The sequence below is a fragment of the Cyprinus carpio genome, chromosome B20 (assembly GCF_018340385.1).
Source record: "Cyprinus carpio isolate SPL01 chromosome B20, ASM1834038v1, whole genome shotgun sequence".
Taxonomy (NCBI): Eukaryota; Metazoa; Chordata; class Actinopteri; order Cypriniformes; family Cyprinidae; genus Cyprinus; species Cyprinus carpio.
In genome coordinates this window covers 27,495,458-27,505,964 of record NC_056616.1, presented here as the reverse complement: position 1 = coordinate 27,505,964, position 10,507 = coordinate 27,495,458, and the positions used below count along the sequence as shown (strand labels likewise).

The window sequence follows — 10,507 nt, the reverse complement described above, 5'->3', positions numbered from 1 at the left end:
GGATTGTCCCTTAAACAGCAGCAACTCACAGGATCTTCTGGAAAGGGATATTTTGGAATTAAAGGAGAATGAATAAACAATTGCTGAGTGAACTATCCCTTTAAACAATCATTGACAGCACAAAGTAACATCTCTTTTTTTTTTTTTTTTAACCAAATATACATTTCAAAACTGTACATGTATACTCCTATAGACAATCCAAAAAAAAAAAAAAGACTGTTATTGCTTTAAACAGCCGGTTTTCACATGGAATAAGGGAAGTCTAAAACAATAAAGTGAACACAACAAATTTTCAGCAGGAAAGAAATATCAACAAAAACCTTGAGATTCAAAACGCGATTGCATACAGCAGAATGAGAGATGAAAAATGATCCAAAATGTAAGCGACATGAGCAGCATCATTTTGCTTGCATTATAGGATCAAGCTAATTTTGTTGCATCGATACACAGCTTGCTTCCCGTTTTAGATGGTTGTAGGCTATTTTAATGGTGTTTTTCATGTCATTTCATGTGTTTTGATTGGTGCAGAGACATGAACATGGAATGGTTCTTGGTCCTAAAGGAGACGGACCAAAGTAACTGCTCAGGAACTTGTGTTTACTCCCAGTTCCAAAAACATCTCCTTCTTCCAACAGGTCTTTTAATCTGCTTCCTGAAATACGTTCTTTTTTGTCCATAGCCCTAGGTTAAAAGACACTTTTCAGATTTTCTACCAGCTTTGTATTGTTAAAATGTCAGTAGTATATTGAAATGAACAATGTATAGTCTTTCGCCAGGTCATCCGCAACCCAAATACACCAGTTTATGTCAACAAAAGTCTGTTAGATTGTTCAAAACACATCACCTGGCTGTCAAACGTCTTCTGCAGGCAAATTAATGGAGAAATAGTATACATTTTGAATATACATATTACTAATGACACCTTAAAGGGATACTCCACCCCAAAATAAATTTTTTGTCATTAATCACTTACCCCCATGTCGTTCCAAACCCGTAAAAGCTCCGTTCGTCTTCGGAAAACAATTTAAGATATTTTGGATGAAAACCGGGAGGCCTGTGACTGTCCCATAGACTGCAAAGTAAATAACAGTGTCAAGGTCCATAAAAGGTATGAAAGTCTTCGTCAGAATACTCCATCTGCCATCAGACATGCAATCTGGGTTATATGAAGTGACGGGAACACTTTTTGTTAAATATGAAAACAAAAATAATGACTTTATTCAACAATTCCTTTGTCAACAGACTCCTCTGTGTCCCTCCATATCACCGTATGCTGTGTATGCTCGGTTTTCATCCAAAATATCTTAAATTGTGTTCCGAAGATGAACTGTGCTTTTATGGGTTTGGAACGACATGGGGGTAAGTGATTAATGACAAAATTAATCACTGACATTTTGGGGTGGAGTACAAAGCTGGTCGAAAAATCAGTGAAATTGCCTTTTAGGGATGTTCAAAGGGATGGTCACATTGTAGAATACATGAAAATCTGGCTCGCATTCACAGTTTGTGTCCGTAGGGAATGAACGGGGAACAAACAGGACAATTTAATAAAAATCTTGACATGTCAAGACAAAATACATAATATATAAAAAAAAAATCGTTAAATTACACAAACTGGTGTCATCCGTTATGGCCTCCGCAAAAATGCAAAAACAAGCTGTCCCTCATGCACAAATAAGTTAAAGAGTCTGGAGGTGGTTTTGTTGAGTCAGGTATATCAGGCACATCACAGTGCGGTTCTTCTCAGCTTCCTTCGGAGCTGCTGCCCTCGGGGTCCGGTCTGAGTCCAGAGAAAGGCAGTCTGACGCAGTCTCTGGGAGTGGAATAGCACTCTTGAACTGGGGATTTAATCTGAGGTCTCTGGTACGCTGAGCAACTCCCGTTCTGCATGACGGGTTTCAGGATTTTTGGGCTGTCATAGATGTCCTCTGGGTAATTCCCCCTGTCCGTTTTGATGTGGGGCGTCTGGTAGCCCCCGGCAAGCCCTCCGATCACTGTCCTACAGTTACTGCCCTCCACTGCTCGAAATGACGGGCTTTTGTTTAGTACCACGCCTGGGACGCAGTAGCTGGGATCCGGAAGGAAGGGATCTTTGCGGAAGGCGTGGCGCTCGATGATGGGTGTGGCGTACTCTGGTTCCTGATTGGTCAGTGGCAGGGCGTACTGGATGCCTGTGTGCAGGTGGTCGTAGTGAGAAGTAGCCTCGATGTCTTTGTCCTCAGTGTCCATGGGTCTGAACGTTGAACCTTTTCTGGACACTGTGTCTGTGCCGAGCATGAGAGGCTGCTGGTACTCAGCTGAAGAAATAGAAAAAGGTAAGTAACTTCATAATAGTTTTTCTAAAAATGCCCCAATCTTTCCTGTCAGTGTTATTTTGAATTTGATTATTTTTATTTTTTCAGTTTTAAGTTAAAATTTTTTAAATTGAAAGTTTTAACAATTTTGTTGTGTGCTTTTCTAATTTCTTTTTAAAAAATATATTTTATATAGCTTTAATTTTTATGATGATAAATTTTTGTAGTTTTAGTACTACATATTTTATTTCAGTTAAGTATTTAGTAGGCAAATTTATTTTATTATTTATAATGAATTATTAGGATTTAAGATCTAATTATATAAATGATTTCAGCTCTAAAAAATAATTTAAATAATTACAGAAAACGATTTTTAATAATTTTAGTAAGGGCTTATTATTGTTAACTAAAACTAAAACATTAAAAAACATCAATACTTAAAATAAACATTAACTGAAATAAAATAAAAAATAAAAATACTTTATGTGAAAATGAGAAATATTGCTGAAATAAAATAAGTTTATGAAATAAAATAATTGATACTAAAACCAAAGCTTAAAAACTATGCAGACATATAACTATACAGACATTAAACAAAAAACAGAAACAGAAAACATTAAAACCAAATCTAATTCACAATATTAATAAAAAATATAATGACATATAAATGATCCTAAAAAGAAAGAAAAAAAAAAGAGAAAAAGTTAACTATTTGTTGGTCCATACAGTGAAACTCAATGGAGTACAATGTTGTTTTGGGGTCAAAACGGTTTAAACATTCTTCAAAATATCTTCTTTTGTGCTCCAAAGAAGAAATTGTTTATGCCAAGCCGTTCTGAAACCTACCTGGCTAACTAAGCAAGCCATGTTCATAAATCTGGGACCATAAACCCTAAAGCCATCAAAAATGAATGCCATAAAGTACTATAGTTCATTTTCACGCACGTTCCTGACAGCCTAAAAGAGGAACGACTGACACGGTAATAAAAACCAAAATGTACACAAATAAATTGTTTCAGCATGAATTAATTGAATGAAATTTTTTAGTATTTGCTCAAAGGGGCTTCAAGTCAAGCACAGGGCTTGAAATCGGACTGCCTGTAATCTGTCTGACATCTTGCACAAACCTTGAATCATCAATAATTACAGTCCTGAGGAGTATAGGGGAAAAAGTGCCAATTCAATTTTTTTCAGCTGGCAAGCTTTCAGGCTGTTACAACTATTTTTAAAAAAGTTATTTTCCTTCTTCAGCTCACTGAAGGACCATAACTTGCCCTACAAGCTGAACCCCTTTATCAGACAATAAAAAAACTCCCCTATGACTTTAGTTGCAGGCTGCAGCCACAAAAATGAAACGCTCTGGCTTTAAATCCATATTTCCACATGAACACAATGTCCTAACCACTTTGTCCTAAAACAAAGTGATAAATCACATTCTATTCAAAGTGATAAATCTAATTCTATGTTAAATGTTTTATTGTCTGACTATGACAAGCAATCTGTGCAATGAAACATTTTGTTGGTCACTTGGGCTCTATTACCATCTTGGCTTGGTCAGTCTTTACCTGCCATTGCACTGGTTACCAGGTCCAGCTTCTGGATGGGGTCTTTCTCAGAGCTGTATTTGATGGTGAACTCTGTGGACTGGTGCCTGGCAAACGGCTGTTTTATCTGCCTCCAACAGCCTGTAGACAAGAATCATTCAACTGTCATCCAGTCTGTGAAAGATGGTTTTATCTGTGTGTGAGTTGAGCAGCTAAGCCTTAAATTATACGTGTCTGAAAGGGCAAAATATATGTATATTTTGGATGTGTGGTGTATGTTATGAAGTATTTTGTTATTTTGTGCAGACTTAGGGAATAATAAAGGTAAAAAAATTCATTCAGATCAGTCGGATATGGTGAAGTCATGTTTTATTCATCCAAATGTGTGCATTCAATCATTTTAAGGATTTTATGTTGCCCTAAAGGCAATGAAAAAGTTTATCCAAAAAAATTAAAATTTTATTGTAATTTACTAATTTCATCAATAGAACACAAAACAAGACATTTACAAAAATGTTCAAGCGAACAATGAAAAAATGCAGAACAGTGGCACCAAAAATAAAAGTAACTCCATTGTTAAGTTATCTGATAGCTTTACATGTAAACCAACCAAAAATGAAGTCAATATTCATAAATGATAACAACAAACAATATCTGTTTAATATACAAAGCTATCATATGGCTTTTCTTTGTTAATAAATTTGATATTTTTACATGTTTTGGTCCTTCTGAAACCATGTAATAGCTTTGTATATGAAACTGACTTTATCATTTATGAGTAACTTTTTGGTAATACTTTACTTAAAGCCTTTATGTATAATGCACTATACAAGTAGATTAAATGCATTAATTATGCCTTGCAATGCCCCTTATAATGCATTGTACTATCTCATGAATAACTGTAACCACAGTTAATACATTATAACACATCAATTCATTGTCACACTATGCACTTTGAATTCTGTTATAATTATTTACAACAAGATATAATGCATTACAATGCACATCATGAATAATCACAATGCATTATACCCTTTAGTAACCCTTTATAATGTATCATACATAATGCTTTGTGTTACCACTTTTTTTTTTCTTTCATAAAGTTATCAAATCATGTCAAGAGATTGCTTTTATGGTGATCTTATTTTCGGCACCACTGCTCTCTATCTATTCTCGTTGTATGAAAAAGTGCAGTTTGAACATTTTTGTAAACATCTTGCATTGTGTTCCACTGAAGAAACAAGTCAAATGTTTATTACAGCTTTGGTTTTGATAATTATTCCTTTAAATGTTCAAACCAGTTCATTAAAAGGGATTGTTTTACCTGTATGCGTCTCCGCAGAGCCATACGTGTTCTCCTTGGTCTTCTTACTATGGGACAATGAAAAACACCATCATCAGAGACACAGGTGGCAAAGTCTAGGGTCTCTCACCACCTTCATCACTCTTAAACAACAGAAGAAGCCTAACAATTCCCTTGAAACACTCCATTCATTCATCCTCATTTCCCCACAATCCCTTTGTCCCTGAGCTCTCTCTCGGGGGACTAATGCAGCTGGCACATCTCCTGACACTGACCTTTGACCCTCAACCCCCCCATCCCCCGCAGCCCTCAATCTCTCCATTCTTTATGAATCTAAACACCGCTGCAATGTGTTGCTGAGGAATCACAACAGGCCACACAGGGTTTGCTCGTATCAGCTTTTATTGACACCAGTGGCTGTGGTATCTATTAGGGCAGGCTGGGAATCACTGGTGCATGTACATACGCGATGCTGAGACTGTGTCTGCTGTGTTTGATAACAGGACTAGAAAGAGACTGTAGCTGAACGGAGATAAGCTTGCCGTGCTTCAGTGAATGTTCACATATCGGACCAGATTCTCACGTCAGACACAACATGGAGAACACAGACAAAATAGTCTTAACTTTCATCCTTTCTTCTTTCAAGTCAACATGAAAATAAAAACTGACCTATTTACTTTGTTAACACACACTGAAGGTTAGGTAATCATTACAGAGGTCTTTTACATCTCGAAAAGGCATAAAAGTAGGGTAGCAAACATTGAGGACTTCAGGGAAAATATAAACAAATACAGCAACTTCAAAAACGTGATAAAACTGACTTACTTGTATAGCATTTTAACCACGCAGATTCCCACAAGGAGCAAGACCACAAGCAGAATGGTTGGCACAATTATTATGACCAGATTAACTGAAATCAAAAGAAAATGATGAGATATTAAAGTAATGAAGAAAAACAAAGAAAAAACACCCTTTGCATTTATGTACGTTGTTAAGCATTTTTGAACCATGAATTTCCAGAGATGAGAAAAGACAAACTTGAATTCATTTTAGTAATTTCCAAGTTATTATTGTGTGTGTATGTATTAAATAATTTTATTCCATGGTCTGTCTGAATACTGGATTCTGATTGGCTGGCAGGTATGTATTAACACCATTTAATGCACAGGTGGTTCAGTTTAACAAGTCAGTTTAATCAAGTTTAATATCAGTTTCCATATTAATGAGCTGCTTTAATTGATGCACACACACACACACACAAAATACAGTAGAAATATAACAATTAAGGTCAGGTAGAAAAGTATTGTGTGTTATTTTAGTGTTACTGATGTACTATTAAATTTTGAATTAGATTTAGATTTTATTTTTAGATATTACATTTTCTTTTTAATTGTAGTTCAAATGTTGCTAATTTTGTTAAGTTTTTTATATGTTTATATAGTTTATATGAAGTTTTAGTTTTAGTTATTTTAATACTTAAACTAAATGAAAACTGGAAATGTTGCCTTGACAGTTGGAATAAAAAGAGGATTTTAAAATATATATTTTATTTCATTTAAGCCAATGTTTAAGTAAGTAATTCACTTTTTATGGTTATAGTTAATGACAAAAAGTCTTGAAAAAAAAAAAAAAATTACTTTTAGCTGAAATTTGAATAGTAGTGGTAGGGAAATATTTGTGCATTCTCAGACATTTGTCCAGTACATCTGTAACACAATCTGTAATAATTCATGAGTGATTAGCTTGTGTTCTTAAAATCATACCAAGATCAGCCTGAGAGGCCACTGGTTTGGTCATGTCACTGTGAATGGACTGTGTAGGCCGGGCCTCCTGTGTCACCTTAGATGATGAATTCACTGCAGACAGAGAAACAGTGGTTTAGCGAACAGCTCTAATGAGAGAAATAAGGTCGTGAAGCCTTTGTGTCTCAGACATGCACCTGGGATGGGTTTAACGTAAGGACAGCCCAGTAGCTGCAATCTCATAGCGATTATCCGGTGCCACTGTTGAGGTACGACTCGAATACTTCGTGCTACAATGGAGGGATGGAAGGTGTTGCGTGTTTGGTGGAGGCTGTCAGTATTTCCTTCAAAGATCTGAAGTAAAATACAACATTGTATAATCAAACAAATGATGTCTATACAGCTAAATCTATCAATCTCTATAATTTCCAACAATTGTCAGGGAAAAATGTAAACCAAACATATTATATTAATCAATTAAAAAATATATATTTCATTAATTGTTTAAATTAATAAATAATAAGTTTTACTGAACATGATTATGTAGTTATTTAAAGAAAGTCTTACCATTTCATCAGAGTTATTATACTGCACAAATGTACGCCAGCGACTCCTCTCTTTGTACTCAATCTTGTAGTTTTTTACAAAATATTCAAAGCCTGCAATGGTCAAGCCTGTTGTCAGAATACCTATGAAACAAAAACATGACTCCGAATTATTTCATTAGCAAACTCCCGCATCTAGTCACACAACATTTAGCCTCAAATGCTCCTGAGGACTATGATGCAAGCGCTCAGCCAGCTGAGGAATGTGACAGCATGTAGGCTAAAGACTTCACTTCAGAGTGCATCACAGTGGAAACCCTGCGGCCGGCCTCCTTCGCTTACTAAACACATTCCTGAGAGAAAAACTCAAGTGGCATGTTCCCAGCAGACACAGAAAGACCCCAAGGCCTGTTATTACTTTCCAACATTAACTACATCACAGGCGAGAGGACACCACTGTGATCATAGGAGCGATTCAAAGTGTGAAGCTGAGACTGAAGTGTGATGACTTGTATGTTGAGAAAGGAAGTTACTCATCATCAAAGAGAAAGCCAGGAAAGCTAAAGAATCAAAGCACTAAAAAGTCACTGGTGTCTCTTCTTGTGGTTGAAGATGAATATATTGAAAACTAAACAGTTTTCAGTTAAGGTAAATGATAAAACACACAATTGTGGTTCTGACAGGATGAGCAATGCATAACCCATAATTCTCCCACCTCCTACAAGAAAAATTACCACTGGGATGGCCCTCGGACGTCCGACACTGGTGAGAAGTGTAATTTATTGTCATTTCAAAGATGGCAGAGTAAAGCAATGCTCTATTGTTTGTTGTCTGGAATGCAGAATGACTGGAACATTGTGGGATATTACAGTACTTCCACTCCAGTATTACCACCAAAACATTAAAGATTTCATAATCCTCAATATCACTGCAATATGAATCACTAGCTTCAACTGACAATTATTATACGTACAGCATATCCAACTACACATATACTCATATAAAGCGATAAACACTTTGGTGTTGGTAAGATTTCTTAATTTTTTTGAAATACGTAAATACATTTCTTATGTACAAAGTACAACAATATTGTGAAATATTATAATTTAATTGTATAAAAACTGTTTTCTATTTGAATATAGTATTTAAACTTTATGTTGTCACATGATCCTTCAGTAACCATTCTAATATCCCTATTTGCTGGTAAAGAAATATTTCTTACTATAAATATTATTTTGTGGAAACCGTAATACATTTACAGAATTCTCTGATGATTCGAAACTTCAGACAGCATTTACTTGAAATTTTATTATTTTGTAATATAGTAAATGTCTCTATGGTCACTTTTGACAAATTGAATGTGTTCTTACTGAAAGTATAGATTTCTTTTTTATTCTTTCCAAAAACAAAAATCTTACTGACCCAAAACTTTTCAACAGCGCTGTGCGTTACAGTGATTTTACAATGTTTAAGGGTGATCCAATTATATAACACTAACACTAGTTTCTTGTGGCTCACTGCTTTCATTTACCCTACTGTCTACAGCAATACATAAAAAAAACATGCATTTTTCATGCCTGTTGACAAAAGCTTTCTCAGAAAAAAATGCAGAGTGGTGACCCCACAGATAAAGAGATGCTTTTTCTCTAGATTTATTTAGCCTCACAAATTTACGGCATCATCACAACGATAACAGAGCTTCCTCTTTGTTTCACTCAGGGTCATCGTGTCCAAAAGCACAGATTCCCTCTGACAGGAGACAAAGTGAGCATTCTCTCGCTCCTTGAACTGTATGAAATTAACTCGGTTTTGCTGTCTACACACAGTTGTGCTCAAAATAAATGTGTCCAGCATGTTCCTAAATTTAAATGTGCTTTTGTAAGAGGGTTTGTATTTTTGAAGAATGGACACAGAGAGGGCCTTTCTGTGCTTTTATGCAATACCAGGAACTGTTCAAAAAATGCAGATACCAGTTAGCAGTCGGGGAGGAGTGAGTGTGTAATGCTCGGCACTCAGAGCTGATCACGAGAAAGACCTTCTTATGAGGATAATTACACTCTGTGGGTCTTTCCGACATGTTTGCGTGTTTGTTTTGAAATAATAGCATTACATTTCTCCCTGAAGAATGGAAAAGCTACTAAAAGATGCATTGGGAAAGCCAAATCTTGAGGTTTTAAAGAGGAAAATGGCAAAGTCAGGTGACCCAGAGAAGAAAAATCTGGATGAACAAACATGTCAGTGAAAAAAAAAAGTTTTACCTGTGATCCTCCTCTTTTCTCTGAGGTCAATCTGGAGCCATTTTGGATGGTTATTGTTAAAGTCATCACCAACACCTGGTTGGGTGCTACTAAGAAACCAGTCGACTTCAGACCCGTCAGAAGAGATATTTTTGTGTGATGGCAAGCTTGTAGTAGTGCTCACAAGTTGAAGAACAGTATGTTGGCTGCAATCTGTGAAAGAGAGAACATTGAACAATTTACATTACAAATTTAAAAGTTTGGGGTCTATGCATTTTTTCAGAGAACTTAAAACTTTTATTGATCAAAAGTGACAGTAAAGACTTGAAAACTGTTAAACTCGATTTTAAATAAATGCTGTCCTTTTGAACTTTTTGTTCATCAAAGAATCCAGAAAAATGATTCACACTTTCAATGATTTCTATGAAATGATTCACACAACTGTTTTCAACACTGATAAGAAATGAGCAGCAAATCAGCATATTAGAATGATTTCTGAAGGATCAAGTGACTGGTTACACAAAACCAGTATTTTAAATTGAATATTAATTCACAATATCAATGTATTTTTGATCAAATAAACACAGTCTTGTTGAGCATAACGGACTTCTTTCAAAAACATATAAAAATCTTTTGATTGGTAGTGTGTCAGCTATCGTGCCACATGAGAACTATGGTGACATATTAATGAATTCCAACTTCAAAAAATAAAGAACATCAAAAGAGATTAATGCTAGTTCTGCTCATGTCTATTGCTTGCTTTTAACATAATAAAACACACATGTTGAGCAAAAACTCAGTGACGTGTACATTGACTCAACAGGAAGCCCTGAGCTCTTAAA

General features: G+C 35.5%; 1 protein-coding gene across 2 annotated transcripts in view; it reads right to left on the bottom strand.

The window, feature by feature from the left end:
* Positions 1-1,303: 1,303 nt before the first annotated feature.
* The window catches only part of LOC109054655 (discoidin, CUB and LCCL domain-containing protein 1-like), a 34,244-nt gene continuing 25,040 nt past the window's right edge, over positions 1,304-10,507 (bottom strand). The window contains exons 8-15 of one of the 2 annotated variants that reach the window (XM_042746187.1): positions 9,687-9,878; positions 7,451-7,572; positions 7,081-7,237; positions 6,905-6,997; positions 5,967-6,051; positions 5,163-5,209; positions 3,860-3,979; positions 1,304-2,297 (exon numbers count right to left, since the gene is read on the bottom strand). In XM_042746187.1, coding sequence (XP_042602121.1) covers positions 1,744-2,297; positions 3,860-3,979; positions 5,163-5,209; positions 5,967-6,051; positions 6,905-6,997; positions 7,081-7,237; positions 7,451-7,572; positions 9,687-9,878 — 1,370 coding nt within the window. In that variant the 3' untranslated portion in view covers positions 1,304-1,743. The remainder of the gene's footprint in view (positions 2,298-3,859; positions 3,980-5,162; positions 5,210-5,966; positions 6,052-6,904; positions 6,998-7,080; positions 7,238-7,450; positions 7,573-9,686; positions 9,879-10,507) is intronic. The other variant, XM_042746186.1, reaches the window with a different exon arrangement.